A 21,807-nucleotide genomic window follows, 5' to 3' on the forward strand; every position below is an offset into this window, starting at 1 on the left:
AGTGTTCCACTACCTGGCCCCCAGTTCTGTCTTTTTTTTTTCAGGTGAAAGAATATAGTAGTTGTTGGGACATAAAGACTGAGTGAATAAGCCTTGAACAATTTTCTTTTTCTTCAGTTCTTTTTTCTTTGTCTCTTCATGTATTAATGAAAGAAAGGTACAGAGAGTAAAAGACCGGAGTCCTGCTCAGCTCAGGCTTATGGTGATGCTGGGGGTTGAACTGGGGACCTACCTCAGAGCCTCAGGTAGGAAAGTTTTTTTGCAGAACCATTATACTGTCTCCCCAGCCTCCCACCCCACAGGACAAGGGCAAGAGGAAATGTCTCTCTGTTTTAGCACTGCTTAATCTGCAGTACTGTACCAACCGACACAACAGAAAGTCCTGGCTAAAGCAACCGCTGAACCTCATGAATGGAGGAACTGATGGTCAAGCCGGAGCCAGCAAAAAGGAATCCAGTGTCCAAAGTGTTCAAATTCACTCCTATTTAGTGACTCACACATTAAAAGAGCTTCTTTGGGGGGGGGGGGGGGGGATTGCTTATTTTGAAAAGGCAGGCATCCCAGATTTTAAATGTAGACATACTGAGAGGAACCTTCCCTTATATATTGGATTTAAATATATCTCATATCAATTACTTATAGAGTGGGACACATTCCAACTCTGATAGCAATGAGGAAAGAAAAAAAAAAGCCGGAGCAGTCAGTTCTGGCCGAGAACCACAAGATCACCATCTCATCTCGATGGCAAATGACAGAGGCGTAGGCTGTGAGAGAAGGTTCAAGATCATGCCGTGGACAGGCGTCTGTTCCACTCCGGGCAGAAGGGGTCCTGTGTTCCCTCTGGAGCAGATCAGTGACATACTGGAAAGACTCTTGGCAGAAGCAAGTCGCTGAACACTGTCGAACGTTTGTTACAAAGAGCTCCTTGACTGTAAAATCTTGCCCTGCAAGTTTCATTTCTTCTGCACCAAGTAGCTTCCCCTTACATTGAGAAATAATTTTTAAGTTCTTTTTCCAGCACCAACAGTGTATGCTGTAAAATGACTTGTCATCAAATTAAGAAGGTCAACATGGATTATTTTTTCCCCCAACTGAGTAGCTCAGAGAGACCACCTGTTCTTTTGAAACTCGCCCTTGAATTGTTATCTTAAAAGAACAGTGAGCGCAATATGGGGTGGAAATTCTCAGTCTCCCAGACACAGTAAATGCTGAGAAAGCATCTTGCTGAAATATTACATTCAGCTAAGAAGCAAAGAGAGCTCTCCCTCAGAAAGACTCTCAACGCAGCCACCCTGACAAAGACGATGGTATTAAAACCTAGAGGATTCAAGGCCCCTACCACCACCACCCCCACACACTGAGACAGATACCCTAGCTACCCTCTTGACCTTTATCAGCATTCGAAATCCAGGGACATTCTCTCCCTTCCAGGGAAGGCTCGGCCTTCCCTTCTGAGCCCACGTCAGTCTTGAAAGTCTAGTGCGATCCCACGGAGAATAAAAGAGAATTCTCTTTTGAGTGACTTTGCTGCTGGTTGAATAAAAGTTTTCTTGCTAATCAGAATCTCACTTATCACTGTGTGCCATCGGTTCAAACGCCTAACCCACCCCATCTCAGGCGACGCAGGGCCAGCCTGTACCTCGTTCCGTCACGTCACATAGGCATAGGAAGGCGCCCACCTGCAGCTCCAGCCCTGACAGGTGCTCGGCTGCCTTGGCCTGTCTCTTCCTATGCCTATTCGTCACGACACGATACGGGGTGGGGGTGGGGCTTTTTGAAGGAATGTTTTGGCTTTTTCTCATAGGGTGAAAGCCCTATGAGCCTTCCTCAATTCAGCGTTAATCCCCCTCCATCCCTGCCCCCCATGAGCAGCTGTCCTGTGGACACGCCATCTCTGACTTTCTCTCCCTTTTTTTGGCGGTGTCGGGGGAAGCATGTTTCTCATTATATCAGACACATAACCACATAACCGGTGTGGACTCCCCGCCCCCACCCACCCACCCCGAAGAAGAGCCAAGGCATTCTCCATGCGGTTACTTGCTCTTGTGGAGTTTGTGCATGCTCTGTTGGAAGGCGTCTGGTGGCCCATGCAGGCTCTGGGAAGCCATCCTGACTCGGCCTTCTGTCTTTTAGGTTAAGAAGTGTGAAAATGGAGCAGAGGAAGTTGAACGACCAAGCCAATACCTTGGTGGACCTGGCCAAGGTAAGCGGGGAGTGGGGAGGCCACCCCCAACTCACTGTCATCCCAAGCCAGCCCACCCGCCAGAGGAGGAGACATCCTCCAAGACACTTTTTAAAAGGTTTTCATTCCCTCATTCCCTCTGGACATCTCTCTGTCTGCAGCCTGAATGCCATCCTCCTCACAGTGATTTACAAGTACAGAACACCCAGGCAGAAAAGGCAATGCACCTGCACCACTGTTTTACCAATCGTGGAGCTCTTTAGAAACACACACACACACACACACACACACACACACAAACCAGGGGCTTGAACCCAGGTGTTTGCATTTGGTGACATGTGCACTCGGCTGGGCGCAGCCCTGCCCAGCCCTGGTTGTTGTCTCCATGAATGGGGATTACCCACGTGGTCTCAAGCACAAGGAGGAATGGTGAAAACTGCTCTGTCCCTCAGCCAAGTCAAACTCTAGGTGCAAGTGTCCAGAATCCTGTCTCCACCACTGGGTCACTCTGCTTATCTTCACTGAGAGGCTGTTGAGAGCCCCTGATACAAAGTAGAGAGAGGGCACAGAGGCTGGGGTTCACACCCCCACACTCCCTTATTTATTTTGATAGAGAAAGAGAGGAATTGAGAGGGGAGGTGGAGGTAGAGAGGAAGAGTGAAAGAAAGACACCTGCAGCCCTGCTTCAGCACTTGTGAAGTTTTCCCCCTGCAGGTGGGAACCAGGGGCTTGAACCAGGATCCTTGTGCATTGTAATGTGTGCACTCAACCCAGTGCACCACCGCCTGGCCCTAGTATAATGTTTTTAGTTTTTATTTAACTTCAGTGAGGAGGGCCAGTGCCGACGCTCACGTGGAGTGGCTCCACCCAGGAGGTAAGCTTACTCGCCTTCTGCTACTGGCTCTAGTGACCACATATAAAGAAGGAAGCACCAGGAGAGATCATTGTAGGAACCTCTGTTTACTGCTGCAGGATGGGTTTGCTATGCTAGCTTTTGTAATTATTGCTGACACTTACGCAAGAATATTAAATCGGTATACCACCTCAGCCACTGAGCACACCACTGCCAGTACCCCCCAGTCATTGAGCATGCCACCGGCAGCACCCACAATCACTAAGAACATCACAGGCTGTATCCCTAGTCATTGAGCACACCGCCAGAAATAACCGTTCCACCCGTCACTGAGCACGCCACCAGCAGTACTCCCAGTCACTGAGCACGCCACCAGCAGTACTCCCAGTCACTGAGCACACCACCAGCAGTACTCCCAGTCAGTGAGCACACCATCAGCAGTACTCCCAGTCACTGAGCAGGCCACCAGCAGTACTCCCAGTCACTGAGCAGGCCACCAGCAGTACTCCCAGTCACTGAGCACACCATCAGTAGTACTCCCAGTCACTGAGCAGGCCACCAGCAGAACTCCCAGTCACTGAGCACACCATCAGCAGTACTCCCAGTCACTGAGCATGCCACCAGCAGTACTCCCAGTCACTGAGCACACCATCAGCAGTACACCCAGTCACTGAGCACACCATCAGCAGTATTCCAAGTCACTGAGCACACCACCAGCAGTACTCCCAGTCACTGAGCACACCATCAGCAGTACTCCCAGTCACTGAGCACACCATCAGCAGTACACCCAGTCACTGAGCACACCACCAGCAGTACTCCCAGTCACTGAACACACCATCAGCAGTACACCCAGTCACTGAGCATGCCACCAGCAGTACTCCCAGTCACTGAGCACACCATCAGCAGTACTCCCAGTCACTGATCACACCACCAGCAGTACTCCCAGTCACTGAGCACACCATCAGCAGTACTCCCAGTCACTGAGCACACCACCAACAGTACTCCCAGTCACTGATCACACCACCAGCAGTACTCCCAGTCACTGAGCACACCACCAGCAGTACTCCCAGTCACTGATCACACCATCAGCAGTACTCCCAGTCACTGAGCACACCACCAGCAGTACTCCCAGTCACTGAGCACACCATCAGCAGTATTCCCAGTCACTGAGCACACCATCAGCAGTACACCCAGTCACTGAGCAGGCCACCAGCAGTACTCCCAGTCACTGAGCACACCATCAGCAGTACTCCCAGTCACTGAGCACGCCACCAGCAGTACTCCCAGTCACTGAGCACACCGTCAGCAGTACTCCCAGTCACTGAGCAGGCCACCAGCAGTACTCCCAGTCACTGAGCACACCACCAGCAGTACACCCAGTCACTGAGCACGCCACCAGCAGTACTCCCAGTCAGTGAGCACACCATCAGCAGTACACCCAGTCACTGAGCACGCCATCAGCAGTATTCCCAGTCACTGAGCACACCATCAGCAGTACTCCCAGTCACTGAGCATGCCACCAGCAGTACTCCCAGTCACTGAGCACGCCATCAGCAGTACTCCCAGTCACTGAGCAGGCCACCAGCAGTACTCCCAGTCACTGAGCACGCCACCAGCAGTACTCCCAGTCACTGAGCACACCATCAGCAGTACTCCCAGTCACTGAGCAGGCCACCAGCAGTACTCCCAGTCACTGAGCACGCCACCAGCAGTACTCCCAGTCACTGAGCACACCATCAGCAGTACTCCCAGTCACTGAGCAGGCCACCAGCAGTACTCCCAGTCACTGAGCAGGCCACCAGCAGTACTCCCAGTCACTGAGCAGGCCACCAGCAGTACTCCCAGTCAGTGAGCACACCATCAGCAGTACTCCCAGTCACTGATCACACTATCAACAGTACACTCAGTCACTGAACATGCCACCAGCAGTACTCCCAGTCACTGAGCAGGCCACCAGCAGCACCCACACAAGACTCCCTGCAGGTGAAGTATGTGGATACCTCCATACCCGACTTCTGATACTGAGCAAATGTGTCTACACTGGTTTCTCCAAGTCCCAGCACAGGAAAGGCATACCCGCACCCAAAGCCATGGCAGGTTGCTCCAGGAGCGAGCCAGCATCCCTGGGCCTCAGTCCTCTTTCTCTCTGCCCCTCTCGCCCGGCCCACAGACCCAGAACATCATGTATGACATGATCTCCGACCTAAACGAGCGGAGCGAGGACTTTGAGAAGCGGATCGTGACGCTGGAGAGCAAGCTGGAGACGCTAATCGGGAGTGTGCACGCCCTCCCGGGCCTCATCAGCCAGGCTCTGCGGCAGCAGCAGCAGCAGCAGCGGCGCAGCGCAGCCGAGGCGCAGGTGGACAGCTACGTGGATGGACAGACCTACGCCGCCCCGCGCTCCCGCTCCTCCTCCCGGAGGCGGCGCTCCTCCTCCACGGCGCCACCGACGTCATCCGAGAGTAGCTAGAAGAGAATCAGTTAACCACGAACTAAGACTTTTTTGCCATCATATGGTCAATATTTTAGCTTTTATTGTAAAGCCCCTATGGTTCTAATCAGCGTTACCCGGGTTCTGATGTCAGAATCCTGGGGACCTGAACACTAAGTTTTAGGCCAAAATGAGTGAAAACTCTTCTTCTTCTCCTTCTCCTCCTTTTCTTCTTCCTCCTCCTCCTCCTCCTCCTCCTCCTCCTCTTCTTCTTCTTCTTCTTCTTCCTCTTCTTCCTCCTCCTCCTCCTCCTCTTCTTCTTTTTCTTCTTCTTCTTCCTCTTGCTCTCCTCCTTTTTTCTTTCTTCCAGACGCACAGGGAATGCACCTATTATTGCTATATATAGATTGTTCCTCCTATAATTTCACTAACTTTTTATTCATGCACTTCAAGACAGACTTTACTACTACATTATATGATATATAATTAAAAAAGTTAATTTCTGCACAGACTAGTCTGGTCACTTGACAATTCTCTCTCTCTCTCTCTCTCTCACTATATATATATATATATATATATATATATATATATATATATATATATATGACTTTATTGGGTGGAGGGTTAGTGTTTGACATTTTTTCAAGGTGCAACTCCCTTTTGCATCCCTTTCCAGGTATAGTGACTGATTGAGTCACCCGATGCCTGCTGCTATATATTTTTTATATTTTTAATAAAAAAATTTTATATTTATTTTGGATTGAGACAGAAATTGAGAGGGAAGGGGGAGATACAGACACCTGCATCACTGCTCCATTGTTCATGAAGCCCCTCCCCCCAGATGACAAGTGAGGCACTGCAATGTTTGTGCCCAACCAACCAAAGTGTCAACAGCTAGGGGCCACCAGCTCGGCGCCTACCTGTTGATACTTTTGAATTACAAAAGTCTGGGCTGTTGGTTAAAGACTTTCATGAGTCCATGCCCTCATGGACTAAGACCTTTTCATGTAGCAAGAACCCTGCCCCACTTAGCATTATTTGGGGATTTATAGGGTCTCATTTAAAAAAATTTTTTTAATTAATTAATTTATTTAAAAAAGGAGACATTAACAAAACCATAGGATAGGAGGGATATAACTCCACACATTTCCCACCACCAGATCTCTATATCCCATCCCCTCTCCTGATAGCTTTCCCATTCTTTATCCCTCTAGGAGTATGGACCCAGGATCATTATGGGGTGCAGAAGGTGGCAGGTCTGGCTTCTGTAATTGCTTCCCTGCTGAACATGGGCATTGAATGGCTGATCCATACTCCCAGTCTGCCTCTCTCTTTCCCTAGTAGGGTGGGTCTCTGGGGAAGTGGGGCTCCAGGACACATTGGTGGGGTCCTCAGTTCAGGGAAGTCTGGTTGGCATCATGCTGGCATCTGGAACCTGGTGGCTGAAAAGAGAGTTAACATACAAAGCCAAACAAATTGTCGAACAATCATGGACCTAAAGGCTGGAATAGTGCAGATGAAGTGTTGGGGGGTACTGCAGACTCTTGTGTACTTTTGCTTTCAGGTATATATTTTGCCCTAGTTTATGGATATGTGTGAACATATGCTCTATCTCAGGGGACCTGGTCTATATCTAGGTTTTGGGACTTTGTTATCATCACATTATTTGGTAATTGGGTTAGCTTTGAAAAGTCCCTTTGTTAGGGTTTGCTGTATAATACCCAACATCTTGTATATAGCTGTGCCACTGGTTGCTTCTGTTCTCCCTGGTCTAGGCTTTTGAGAGAGTCAACATATCAAAGACTCAGCCTATGTATTAAAAAGACTCAGTCTGTGTTTTAAAAAGTTCAAGACATACAATCAATTTTTCCCCTCTCATATTAATTAAATATTTATATGGCTACAATTTAATAGGTGTACACCATTCCCACCACCAAAAGACTGTGTCCCATCCCACCCACTACCCCCTGCCCCGCTCCACCTGCCGCCCCTGGAAGCCAAATAACCACCTCCCCCTCACCACAGGGTTTTTACTTTGGTGCCCTACTCTAGATTTAGTCAGATCCTGCTTTTAGTTTCCCTTTCTATTCTTCTTTCTCAACTTCTGTTGATGAGTGTGGTATATATACACAATGGAATACTATGCAGCTATTAAGAACAATGAACCCACCTTCTCTGACCCATCTTGGATGGAGCTAGAAGTAATTATGTTAAGTGAGCTAAGTCAGAAAGATAAAGATGAGTATGGGATGATCCCACTCATCAACAGGATCTCCTTTTTAATATGGATTGTATATAAGGACCCACCGGGTTGTTCCAGTATCTAGCTATCTATGCAGATATGTGTCGATCTATTTAAAACAGATGCAGGGGTGGGTGGTGGCACACTCAGTTAAGTGCACAAAGCACAAAGACCCACTCAAGGATCTGGGTTTGAGCCCCTGGCCCACACCTGCAGGGGCAATGGTTCCACAAGTGGGGAAGCAGGTCTACAGATGTTTCATATTTCTCTCTCCCTCTCTAGCTCCCCCCTCTCTCAATTTCTCTCTGTCCTATCCAATAAAAATGGAAAAAATGGCCACCAGGAGCAGAGGATTCATAGTGGTGGCACTGAGCCCCAGAAATAACCCTGGAGAAATAAAAAAGGAAAATAGATGTGTGTGTGTGTGTGAGAGAGAGAGAGACAGAGACAGAGAGAGGGGGCAAATCTGTATATTTGAACAAAGAACACAGATGCTTTCAAGAATCTTATTTCATTTCCTAACAAATCCATGCGATTTGTGCATCCCTGTTGAGGGCAGGAAAGGAGATCCTATAATTCCTGCCTGTGTGGACCTGTGTTGGTGTGCAGAGCTCCCTGAAGCACACAGACTTGACTGTGTATAGTCATGACTTGTAAGATACACCAATTTACAATTTATTAACAAGAGAGAACAAACTGGAATATCACTGCAGCATAAGTGGTGCCAGGTATCGAACCCAGATCCTCTGGCATACAAGCCTGCCACCTCCTGGCAGCAAGTAAACATGAGTATTTATTTATTTATTTATTTATTTATTTATTTATTGCCTCTAGGATTATCACCGAGACTTAATCCTCGGGACCATCTCTCTTTTTTTTTTTTGTCCCTTTCTTTCTTCCTTTCATTCTCCCTATCTTTTTTTTCTTTGTTTTTTCTTTTTTGGACAGAGAAATTGAGATGGGAAAGGGAGAGAGAGAAGGAGAGAGAGAGACCTGCAATGCTGCTTCACTGTTCCTGAAGCTTACCCCCTTCGGGTGGGGATTGGGGGCTTGAACCCAGGTCCTTGTGTATGGTAACATGTGACCTAACCAGAGGCACCACAGCTCAGCCCCTGGAGCAAGACTCTTGAGGCATCACATAGGCCTCTTGGTCTGTGCTTCCGAGTGCGGTAGGTAGGGGGTGCCATGTGGCGTGGAGTGAATCCCAGGGGAAGGCTACGTCCCTCTGGTTTCACAGGATCGGTGGGATCTCAGGCAGCGACACACCTCTTGCCACTTATTTATGCCAAAAATCTACAAGAACAATCTCTGAGACTGAAGAGGTCCCCTAAGTGCTCCCCACAAACCCTTGCAGAGTCTCCAGGATCAAGCTGAGAGTGAGGACAGGCCAGAAAACACGTCACTGGACAACTCTCAACCCCACCCACGAATATCACTCTGGGCTACCACCCCCTTCTTTATTTCCAAAGACACCTGCTTGGGAGTCTAGCAGTAGCTCACTAGATTGAACGCAGGTAGTCCAAAGTGCAAGGGGCCCAAGCAAAGATCTTGGTTCAAGCCTCCAGCTCCCCTCGTCAGGGGAGTCACTTCACAAGCGGTGAAGCAGGTCTGCAGGTGCCTATCTTTTTCTCCCCCCTCTCTGTCTTCCCCTCCTCTCTCAATTTCTCTCTGTCCTATCCAAAAAAGTGGAGAAAAAAATTATAGGGCTGACAGTGAACCCCAAAACAAACAAAAAAACCCCAAAACTATAAGGCACCTGCTTTAGATCTCCCCTCCCCCACCCCACCCCTCACTTCAGACCATGCCCTTTGGCAGCTACCAAAGCTGCTATCGGGCCACCCATGTTCCTCCTTGTCACACCATCACACTTCGTCACCTTGGGAGTAGTGCAGCATGGTGCAGGAACTAGACCCCAGCAGTAATCCTAGTGGCAGAACAAGCAAATTTTCTAGCCTTCCCATTCCCCAGCTGTAGCTGAGGGTGGGAAAGGAAGGAAGGATGGAGTCAAGAGTGTGAAACTGAAACCAGGGTCTGGAGAAGGTGTGCTGATTACTCTGGGTTATCCCTCACAGGGATAGTTCTTACAGCCTCTTCTGAGTCTTCTCTTGAACTTCTTCCATCTCTCTCTCTGCTGGGCTAGCCTGAGGGTGTTTCTTCCCGAGTATGTGCTCTCCGGGTTGGAGAGAATTCAACCGGAGCCAACCTAGGCTGCTGCTTACCCAGTGACGCGGGAGAAGAACCAGGAACTCTTGTGGCTGAGCGGGAACGCAATGCAATGTCTTATTGATCAGAAAAACCTTTATATCTTCTGTGGCGGAAGTGGCAGGTCGGGAAAAAAGGAAATACCTAGGAGAGTGGGTGGAGAGAAAGGACAGAGCTTGAAGATAGAAAGCTTTCATCTAACCAGTGGGAATTAAACAAATACCCTGCAGGCAAGGTGGGTCTCAGGCAAAGCAGTGATTATGTAAATAGACCACAGCATCAAGCAATGCAGCATAAAGCAGAAGGGAGTTGGCATAATGCCAACATCTCTCTCTCTCTCTCTCAAAAAGTAGGATTTATAAGACATACGTTGCGGGTCGGGCAGTAGCACAGTGGGTTAAGTGCACATGGCGCCAAAAAGCTCAAGGAATAACTCAGGGATCCTGGTTCCAGCCCCTGGCTCCCCACCCGCAGTGGGTGGTCGCTTCACAAATGGTGATGCAGGTCTGCAGGTGTCTGTCTTTCTCCCCCTCCTCTCTCGATTTCTCTCTGTCCTATCCAACAACAATAATAACAATGATAAACAACAAGGGCAACAAAAAGGGAAAAATCAGCCTCCAGGAGCAGTGGATTTGTAGTGCAGGCACTGAGCCCCAACGATAACCCTGGAGGCAAAAAAAAAAAAAAAAGACATTCATTATCAATGGAGTGCTGCAAAACCTGGCATCTATTTTTACCAAAAGAACGGGAGATCTTCTTAATTAGTATTTTTAATGAAAGGCTAGAAATATGCAACACTCCATTACCTACCTGTCGCAAGAACTTTCAGAATCTGATAGTAGATGGTATCTGTTCACCTGTCTGATTAATTCTTAAAGCAAGTTATTAGATTCTAGATGACTGGCCAGTAAGTGAATGGTGATTCATTTACCAATTGTAGAATATCTGGCTTGGCTTGGTCTACATTTTTTTTTTCCATGAGGGCTGAATACATCTACCTCACCAGCTGCCTTTTTTTTTTTTTTTTGATAAGACAGAGAGAAATTGAGAGAGGAGGAGAAGATAGAGGGAGAGAAAATAGACAACTGCAGACCTGCTTTTTGGGGGGCTTGAGTGGGGGCTCAAACCTGAGTCCTTGAACTTGGGAATAGGTGTGCTTAAGCAAGTGAGTCTCCAGGGTTATCACCAGGGCTCGATGCCTCCATGAGGAATCCACCACTTTCAGTGGCCGTTTTTTCCTTTTTTTTTTTTTTTCTTTATTTGATACTGCAGAGAAAAATTGAGAGGAATAGGGAGATAGAGAGGGTGCAGCCCCACTTCACCACTTGTGAAGTTTACTCCCTGCAGGTGGAGATCAGAGGCTCAAACCCACGTCCTGGTACTTGATAATGTGTGTACTTAGCCAGGTACACCACCACCTGACCCCTGTCAAGGTAAAATCTCAATATTTACTTATGTTTCAACTTTGGGATTTTGACATACTTTCTCCTGGCCAACCCAATACAAACTGTTCATCAATATGACCCACAAATGTGGAGATGTGTATGCCCTGTGCTTAGAACTGGGGGTACTGGGAGTCGGGCGGTAGCACAGCGGGTTAAGTGCAAGTGGCACGAAGCACAAGGACCAGCTTAAGGATCCCGGTTCGAGCCCTGCCTCCCCTACCTACCAGGGAATTGTTTGGCAGGCGGTGAAGCAGGTCTGCAGGTGTCTATCTCTGTCTCCCCCTCTTCTCTGTATTTCTCTCTGTCCTATCTAACAACAATGACATCAATAACAAGAACGATAATAACTACAACAATTTAAAAAATGGCAACAAATGGGAAAATAAATAAATATTTAAAAAATTTAAAAAAAGAACTTGGGGTACTTAGTCAAGGGGTACTGGGATGGTCACTCGAGACTAAGAGTTCCATTCCTCCCCCCACCACCACTATCACAACCACCCCATCCATCATCTCTCATCATCTCTGGAGGCTTACACTTCCTTACACGTCTAGAATGTGTGACATGCAGTGAGTGTATGTTTTAAAGGCTTGTCAAGCCAAATGAGTCAGCTGACATGAAACCCTACCAGACAGGAGCCTGGAGCCCACCCCCCCGACACACACACACCCCAAACAAGGGCTGTGACCTTAGGAGCTTTGTTTTGGGATCAGCTGAGGATTCCCCACCACCACCCCGTGGGCCTGCTCTTTTCCCGTTTGCTATGTCAAAAGGGGGAGAACAGAAAGCCCTATCAGAACTGCTTCCAGGTACATCTATTCAACTATAACCTGAGTCCAGGACACCGGAAGTAGGAGCTGCAGGTGGAAACGTCTCAGGAGTTTTCCTTTGCTGCATTCAAAAACACGCAGTTTCCCAAGGACAAGGCCCAGTAGACCTGATGAACTTTCTTGCTTATTTATTTTTTTTAAGACTTATTTTTAAAAAGTATTTTATTTACTTGTTCTGGACAGAGACAGAGAGACATTGAAAGTGAAGAGAGGGGAGTCCGGCAGTAGTACAGAGGGTTAAGCGCAGGTGGCGCAAAGCGTAAGGACCAGCGTAAGGATCCCAGTTCCCAGCACCTGGTTAAGCGCGCACATTACAGTGCACAAGGACACAGGTTCAAGTCCCTGGTCCCCACCTGCAGGGGGAAAGCTTCACAAGTAGTGAAGCAGGGCTGCAGGTGTCTCTCTGTCTCTCTCCCTCACTATCTCCTCCTCCTCTCTCAATTTCTCTCTGTCCCTATCCAATAAATAATAAAAAAATAATGAAAGTTAAACAAAAGAACAGCAAAAAAAAAAAAAAGGATCCCAGTTCAAGCCCCCAACTCCCCACCTGCAGGGGAGTCACTTCACAAGTGGTGAAGCAGGTCTGCAGGTGTCTATCTTTCTGTCCCCCTCTCTGTCTTCCCCTCCTCTCTCCATTTCTCTATGTCCTATCCAACAACGACATCAATAACTACAATAAAACAACAAGGGAAACAAAAGGAAATAGACAAATAATTTTTAAAAAGAATTTTAAAAGTTTTAAAAAAAACTCTATAATAAAAAAAGAAAGAAAGAAAGAAAGAAAGAAAGAAAGAGAAGAGAGGGGCCTCGGTCTTGCCTGGGCCACCAGGTTCCAGATTATGCCAATAGGACTTCCCTAGACAGACAACCTCTCCAATGTGTCTTGGAGCTCTGCTTTTTTTTCCCTGCCCCACTAGGGAAAGAGAGAGACAGGCTGGGAGTATGGACAGACCTGCCAATGCCCATGTTCAGTGGGGAAGCAATTACAGAAGCCAGACCTTCAACCTTCTACACCCCATGGTGACCCTGGATCCATACTCCCAAAGGGATAAAAAATAGGAAAACTATCAGGGGATGGGATGGGATATGGAGTTCTGGTGGTGGAACTGTGTGGAGCTGTATCCCTCTTATCCTATAGTTTTTGTCAGTGTTTCCATTTTATAAATAAATACATTTAAAAAACAAATAAAAAGTGAAGAGAGGCAGAGAAAAAGAGGTATACTTGCAGACCTGCTTCACCACTCTTGAATATCCCACCCCCTTGCAAGTGGTGACTTGGGGTTTGAACCGGGTTCCTTCCACATGGTAACATGTACACTCAACCCGGTGTGTTACCAGTGAGCCCCAGATGAACTTGGCTGTCTCAGAGCCGTGGTTTTCAGGTGTCATAAGGCAGAGCGTGGCAGTAAAGGTAGCGAGAAATTACTGCGTCTTCTTGCCCTGACAGTGTCATCTAGACTTCGAATTGGAGGGAGACCATGTGTGACAGACTGTGTCCAGAGAGAATGCACATAGTACTTACGAAGCGCAAGACGAAGATGAAGAAAGACAATAAATAATAATAATAATAATAATGGCTGAATTCACACTCTTGAGAGCTAGAGAAGACATGACTAAGTGGAAATCAAAATGAGTAACAGGGCTGGCAAAATAACCCACGTGGACAGTGTGCTGCTTTGCCATGCACGTTACACAGGTTCAAGCCCAGCCCCCACTGCACTGAAGAAAACTTGGGTGCTGTCATCTCTTTCACTTTCTTTGCCTCTCTGTCTTCCCTGTCTCTATAAAAAATAAATCAAAATGTGTCCACAGATGATGGAAGGTTGATCAAGTGCATTTCACACAGAAAAAAAAAAGTTGGCATGAATTTTAGACACTAACCAACAAACCGTAACAAGCAGAATTATCAGAAAGAAATGGGAACAAAAAGTTCTGGAATATTTTAAGACCTATTTCTGAATAAAAGCAAATAAACCAAAAAAAAAAAAAAGTTGTCATCTTTCTTTCTCTCTTTCTTTTTCTTTTTTTTCCAGAGTACTGCTCTGCTCTGATTTATGGTGGTACAAGAGATTGAACTGGGGGACTTTGGAGCCTCAGGCATGAGTCTTTTTGCATAACCATTATGCTATCAATCCCCACCTTGTCATGTTTCTTTTAGAAAGTTATCATAACTGGCCAAAGAACTAGTAGTGATGCAAATAGAAGACTAGTCATAAAAGAAACTGAAATGTAGTCAGTTAAAATTGCCAAACAAAATACTCAGGAGTGAACTTAACAAGGAATTGGTAAATCCTTTTTTAAAAAATATATTTTAATCTTTTTAAAATATTTATTTATTTATTCCTTTTTGTTGCCCTTGTTTTTATGGTTGTTATTATTATTGTTGTTGATGTCATTGTTGTTCAATAGGACAGAGAGAAATGGAAAGGGGAGGGGAAGACAAAGAGGGGGAGAGAAAGACAGACACCTGCAGACCTGCTTCACTGCCTGTGAAGTGACTCCCCTGCAGGTGGGGAGCTGGGGTCTCGAACCGGGATCCTTGCACTGGTCCTTGTGCTTTGTGCCATGTGCGCTTAACCCACTGTGTTACCGCTGGAGTCCCTATATTTTAATATTTTAAAGTACTTATTAACAGGGGACAGGCAGTGTTGGTCATCATTTCTCCTTTGGCTAGTTCTGGTTCTGTTTCTATCCATGTCATCGTGCCAGGTTCCCCTTGCTTAATGCTGTGGCCTATTTACATAATCATAGTTTTGCTTGAGACCTGCCCTGGTTTAATCCCCATTGGTTTAATCCCCACTGGTTTAAACCCCACTGGTTTGCGCTCTTTTTCCACTCCGTCCCCTTACCCTACGTACTTCTTTTTTTCACCCTACCACTTCCATCTCAGAAGATATTTAAAGGCAGACCAATAAACACAGCAGGGTATTGTATGTTCCTGCTCCGTGAGTCCCAGAGTCTCTCTCTTGAGATGTTAGTTCTTGATCCCTTTCCCGAGCAGCAGACTAGGTTGGCTCTGGTTGAGTTCTCTCCAACCCAGAGAGCACGTACCTAGGAAGAAGCACCCTCAGGCTAGCCTGGAAAGGCAGTTGCACACCTGGTTGTGTGCAGCACATGTTACAGTTCACAAGGACCCAGTTTTAAGCCCCTGGTCTCCACCTGCAGGGGGAAAGCTTCACAAGTGGCGAAGTAGGGCTGTGCATGTCTCTCTGTCTCTCTCCCTCTGTATCTCCCCCTGTCCTCTCAATTTCTCTAGACACATGATTCTAGTTATTACACTTATGGTAATCACAAAACAAAGCAGGGGACAGAGATTTTATGCTGTGGAAAATTATAGTGATTATCAAGGGGTGAGGGGGTGAGGGGGTGTGGGCACAGATTTTCAGTGACATGTCAGAGTGGAAATAGATGTCATATTTCAAGTCTTTAAAGCTTAGCCCATAGCTCTAAGTACAAACACTTGCTTTAGCCTAACTAAACAGTACCTCAGATTTGTAAGATGATCAAACTTTAAAACTGGGCTTAAACTACTCAAGGAACTCTAAAAATATATGTGTGTATAGTGTTTTAAACATCTAAGTCAATTACAACTTTAGACCAAACAGATCAAGACCATTTGGCTCTGTCAGTATCTAAAATACGAAGATGTTCATATGCCACTAAAGGCCACAAAGCAAAATAAGATCTAGTATATACTACAGATGTTAACCATTGGATTAGCATTAAAAACAAACCCCCAACTAACCTGGTTTTAATAACAATTGATTATTCCTATTCTAAACTCTTTCTAAGAAACCCCTTACAAGAAACCCCTTGAATTCACTTTGGGGGTTCTCATTTCTACTAGTCCTGGAACTTCTAAGACTATGCCCATACTTCTCGATAATTCTTCTCTCTGATTCCTTACCACCATACCACCTATGGTGACTTCAACCAAATCACTACTAGTGCCGCCATCCCACATTATGCTGGACTACAACCAGAGATATGGAGCTTGAGACATTAACCTCACAACTCTTCAAACCTGGCAAGATCTTTCCTAACACATGGGACTACCTACATCCACTTCAGACTGAACACCATCCAACAAAGTTAGAGATACTAAGTATGGGGAACCGTATAGGGCACTGGGTGCAGGTATACATGTACATAATCTGGGGGCAATTATATAAATCAAAGTATTAGTATTCAATAGTCCTTGATGAGCAGACTTAAACCTAGTAAATCTGGATTCCTAGTTGTAGTGCCTAAAGAAAACACCATAAATTCTCTAATCTATTAGCCTTAGAATAAATTAGTTTAGCAATAAAACAAAAAGGCCCAAAGAAGACTGAGCCTAAAAAACTAATTCTGGATGGGTTCAATAAATGACACTCAATGCTTAAACAACTGGGAGAAAGTCTAAGGTCATCAGACAAAGAAAGGACTACAAAAGTAGGATAAGGGCAAGAGACTGGCTCACTTAAAAATGACCCTTTTGGTCAGTAGTACACCACTTCATCATCTGGGGCCCTAGTCAGAAAATCCTTGGATTCCCACACAAATATGATGGGCCTAGACCTCTAATAGATCCCTCTCTGCACCACCACTGGTCACTTCTATCAGGAACATCATCACAAGCTTTCTTGTGGGCCCTCTCAGGACCTTGCCCTCACCATAGAGCAGCTATGGCAGGCACTGCCCCAGTCTCTGATGGGAAGCTGGAGTATATCACCCTGCTAGTCAAGGAATACTGGTCCTGAAATGAGTTCATCCTGCACTGTTCCCAGCTGTGACCATAAGCTGCAAGCTCAGACCAATAGGTGCTTATGGGTTACATAGGCTCTTGTGCTAAATATATATATATATGCAGGGCAAGCTTTGGATGGCCTGCCTTGTCCACCCCATGCCCACCACTCTGTTGGCCACCAGAGAGATGTCATAGAGTAGGAGGAGAACAGGCCACGATGGGGGTGAGTGCACAGAGTGACGACTCTGGACACTATGGCAGGGGATAGTGCGTTGATTGGGTTACACCGAGGTACTCTTATACTTGAGCAAGCAGGCAGAAAAGAGGAAGTATTTTTGGACCACTATCAATCATTTCAAAGGTCAACATCGTGAAGTGGGAACAAGTTGGGGACAGGGAAGTTACAGACTTATCAGGAACTGGCTGGGGCAAAGGCTGATGCAACCTCAAGGGTTAAGCTATTTGTGGAATCTCCATACTCTTTTGCCTGTGGGAAATGGAAACTTGACTATAATCTGTGCAACAGTTCCAGTTAATGGCTCCTGCCCTTGGGCCAGGTGAAGAATTCTGGCAACAAGGCCATCTGAGGATAGGGAGGAGGGTCAGGGAGGCTTTTTGGGGTGAACTCCTACCAGTCTCAGAGAGATGATTGGGGTGTCAGCCCTGCTTGACCTGCCCTATATATATATATGCCCTAGATCAGGTAGATGGAGGTAAATAGTTAATTCTATCCACAGAGTTTTTTTTTCAAGAATGGGAGCTACTTTCTGTCCCAATCCAATGTTCTAGTCCTTTTCTCTACTCTGACACCATTATCTCAGACAATATTTTTATCCAACTTCATGCTAGCTATCAAACTCAAGCAAAAATTACCATAGTCGTGGGCCCCTAGAAACAGGCCTAAAATGGATTTCCAAGCTTTCTTCCACCCCATTAGGCCCAATCTCATCTGACCTGTTCCTACTTTTTGGTTCTTGGTCACTAACCATGTTATCTCACTTTATGTCCTGCCACCTTCCAGGCACCAAGTTGCAGATCTGACCATGATTCCACCCTGACTTCTCTGGGCAAATGACCTTACAAATATGTCCTGGAACCTCACCTCTCTGGAGCCCTACCCCACTCAAAAGACAGAAACAGGCTAGGGGTATGGATTGGCCTGCCAATGCCCAATTTCAGCAGAGAAGCAATTACAGAAGCCAGAACTCCTACTTTCTGAACTCCAAAAACAACTGTGATCCATGCTCCCAGAGAGGGAGAAGTGATGGGGGAAGAGGATGAGAGGGCTCTGAACTCCACCACTATCAGGTCCCAGAGAGAGAGAGATGGAATGAAAAAGATAAATACTTGGATGTAGTAGTAGGGTTATGTGTGGCTTGGATGGGTAGGGAGGATTGGACCTGGAAGAAAAAGGAGTAGAAGGATAGTTGTAGACATGACAGTTAATCCATGTCTGCAACCTCAGGAGAACTGCGGTTGTTTGTAATGGAGGGGCTTGGGATTCCAAACTCCAATGGTGGGAACGTGTGGAATTATACCCCTGTTGACATGTAATTTTGTAGCTCTATATCAAATCGCTAATAAAAATTTTCTTTTAAAAAAAATTTATGGGACACATACTTTATAAGATATTATTCAGCAATAAAAAGGAATGGTATAGTGTCCTTTGGGATCAAGTGGATGGAATTGGAAAAGATGATGCTCAGTGAAGCAAGTAAGGAGGTGAAGGACACTACAGAATAGTTCTGTTCATCTGTGGAATATAAAGAATTAAATAAATGTGAAAAAAAATCTATCAACCTATTTTCAAGATTATGGGATTAGTGGTTACCTCTGGGGGTGGGGGTGGGGATGGGGATGGGGATGGGAACACAGACCATTGGTGATCATAATGGTGAAAATAAATTAATTAGTTGTTCTTTGGTTAGGCCCCTAAGAGAAGGAGTGGCTGTTGGCATCTCACAACTTCCTGTGTGACTGACTATCCACAGGGCAGCTTCCTTTGTGGTGGGTAGAAAGTAAAACCTCCCCGGTGTCGTAGCAGTTTGAGCACATATGGCATGAAGCACAAGGACCTGCGTAAGGATCCCAGTTCAAGCCCCTGACTCCCCACCTGCAGGGGAGTCACTTCACAAGTGGTGACACACATCTGCAGGTGTCTATCTTTCTCTCCCCCCTCTCTGTCTTCCCCTCCTCTCTCCATTTCTCTCTGTCCTATCAACAACAACAACAACTAGGACAACAAGGGTAACAAAATCAAACAAAATAAATCCTCTCTCTCACTCTCTGTCTTTCAGAGAAGCTACACACTGGGGCTTTTCCTAAGAGTATAGCTGGGCTTTCCTGCCCTTACAGAGTACAGAGCTCTACTAGCTCTGGTCTTAGTTCTGCTCCCCACCTCAGGCTGATGTGTGCCCTTTCCCTGTCTGTCTGTCTGTCTGTCTGTCTATCATCTATCTATCTTTACCTCCCCATTGGTCTCTGTTCAAAGGTCTTTCTACACTGTAGCTCCTATTCATCGTACACACCCTCTGCTCTGTACATATAAACAGGAAGCCCCCCCATGGAAGCCTAGAGCAAGACTGTGGGTTCTAGGATGCAGGGACCTGAGCACACACCCTCATTCAACCTGAAGCCCACCCCAGTCCAGACAGGACCACACTTTCAAGTTACTACAGACCCTCCCTGACTTTACTCTCATCCTCCCTCTTCTCCGTGGCCCAGTAGTGCTCTTCTGTGTTCGCTGGGACTCCTGTCTCTTCTCCCAACCCCACTCCCTTGGTTTTGCCCCTCTTACAGGAGTGGGTCCCAGAAGTCATGGGCACCTCTGAGGCCTGTTCTGCCCATCCTGGCTCTCAGGTAGCTTCCAGCACCTTCTGCAGGGTTGTTAGGGCCTTTCTGCCCTGAGTTCTTGCCAGGGACAGAGACAGAACCCAAGCTTCTCAAGGCACCCTTGTAGGGGCAGGTCCTGTGATCACCACCCTGGCAGCCACTCTCTGAGAAAGTTTTAGAGACAGTTCTAAAGGACAGGAGGCCTGGAGCTGTCTGGCTTCTCGAGAGGAGACAGACGACCCGGGACTCATGGCTGGGTTGTACGCAGTATCTCTTTATTCATGCAGGACGCAGTGCAATCTAAGCCAAGCTAGACTAAAACTAACACAACTACCAACTAACTAAAGTGAACAATGTTGTCCTTACATACTTTCCAAGTAGGGTGTAAACAAGATGTGACATACAGAGGGTGGAGAGAAAAGTGACTGGTGAAAATCAGGGTGTGACAAGGAGAGGGGGCAGAGCAGGCAAGAATTCTACCACTGAACCACCAATGCCCTGGAGGGAGGGTGGTGCTTTATGTAAATGTAAAAGTGATTTATGTAAATAGACTACAGCCGTGGTTATGTAAATATAATACAGTAGTTATGTAAATAGAATACAGTGTTAAGCAGGGGGTATTAAACTAATGAAACAGAAGGGGTTTTTAGAAGCATACCAACATGGAGCTACAGACAGCCATGACAAGGTCACTTTGTTTCATGTTCTCACATGGTTCCCCTTCCTGGTGGGGAAGAAATGAAAGGCAGCACAGGGCAAGTAGTAGGACATTTTTGGGAGAGCACAAAGGAAGCACCTTTTACACAGTGAGAAGAGTCCTAGAAAAGTCACCACACCCAGAAAGCTATCACCCAACAGGAAAGACAGGTGATCTCAGTGGACCAATGGGAAGCTGGCTCAGGTGTGAAGAGGATGGGGATCCAATCTCCAGGTGGCCAATTATTTCATTCTTTACCCTCCTTCTTTCTATTGTATTGGATAGGGTTGAAAGAAATTGAGAAGGGAGGGGGAGTTAGGGAGGAAAAGAGACACCAGCAGACCTACTTCATTGCAGGTGGGGAGTGGGGTCTCAAACCCAGGTCCTTGCACATGGTAATGTGTATAAGGCCCCTGAGGGTGGAGATTTAAGAGCAAAAATGGTGTACGTATGTGACTTTGGTCTTCATGACCGTGGTGGACTCTGCCCCCACAAGCTTTCTTTACACCTTAATACTCTTTTGAGAGATGTCTACCTCACATCTTTGTAAGAAAAAGTTTGTATCCTGCACACCAGACCACAGAATCCCTTGTAATCCTTTTGAAAAAGGTGCTATGATTAGGCCAGGTGGTGGCACACCTGGTTGAGTGCACCTGTTACAATTCTCAAGGACTGGGGTTTGAGTCCTGCAGGGGGGACGAGTGGTGAATCAGGGGCTGTGGGAGTCTTTCTGCCTCTCTCCTTATCTATCACCCTCTCTCCCTCTTGATTTCTGTCTGTCTCTATCCAATAAATAAATAAATGTGAAAAAAAAATTTTAAAGAAGGTACCATGAAGTATCCTCCTTTTGGAAGAATACTGGCCCCTGGGGTGTGAGGGGTGGGCTCCCCTTAGACCCCGGCCAGTATCCCCCAATACAGAAGGACCTGGCTTACCAACACAGAGAAATACCCCTTGCCTCCCATCAGTCACTGATCTGCCCTTGTGGGGGGTGGGCCTCGGGCTCCCCCTCATTGCCTGGAACCCCCAACAGACCCTTTCTCCAGACACCTCTTTGTGACTAGACTCTAGAGAGTTCTGCTTCCATATACTCAGCATTCAAGCCATGCCCCCCCCCTTTATTAGGGGGCTCAGCAGAGACAGGGAAGCTGGGAGGCAGGGCTGGCAGCTGCCTTCTGCACCAGCATCTTGTCTCAGTGACATTTATACCAGCAGTGGCGGCGGCGTCTGCTAAATGACAAGCAGATTGTTGCGAGGTGTGATTTCCCGTCTATCTGCTCCAGCGCTGCACTTCGTGGGTGTGATGGGAGACAGCCTTGCTGGCTCAGAGGGGCTGTGGGACATGCCATGAGAATGGGGTGTG

At 46.8% G+C, this 21,807-nt stretch overlaps 1 protein-coding gene and 1 pseudogene across 1 annotated transcript in view; both read left to right on the plus strand.

Moving 5' to 3' along the window:
* KCNN2 (potassium calcium-activated channel subfamily N member 2) overlaps positions 1–5,945 on the plus strand; it is a 191,658-nt gene extending 185,713 nt beyond the window's left edge. Inside the window, exons 7-8 of the mRNA XM_060177160.1 lie at positions 2,134–2,203; positions 5,206–5,945. Coding sequence (XP_060033143.1) covers positions 2,134–2,203; positions 5,206–5,505 — 370 coding nt within the window. The 3' untranslated portion in view covers positions 5,506–5,945. The remainder of the gene's footprint in view (positions 1–2,133; positions 2,204–5,205) is intronic.
* Positions 5,946–17,132: 11,187 nt separating this feature from the next.
* LOC103112538 (zinc finger CCHC-type and RNA-binding motif-containing protein 1-like) overlaps positions 17,133–21,807 on the plus strand; it is a 53,414-nt pseudogene continuing 48,739 nt past the window's right edge.

The sequence above is a fragment of the Erinaceus europaeus genome, chromosome 2 (genome assembly GCF_950295315.1).
Source record: "Erinaceus europaeus chromosome 2, mEriEur2.1, whole genome shotgun sequence".
Taxonomy (NCBI): domain Eukaryota; kingdom Metazoa; phylum Chordata; class Mammalia; order Eulipotyphla; family Erinaceidae; genus Erinaceus; species Erinaceus europaeus.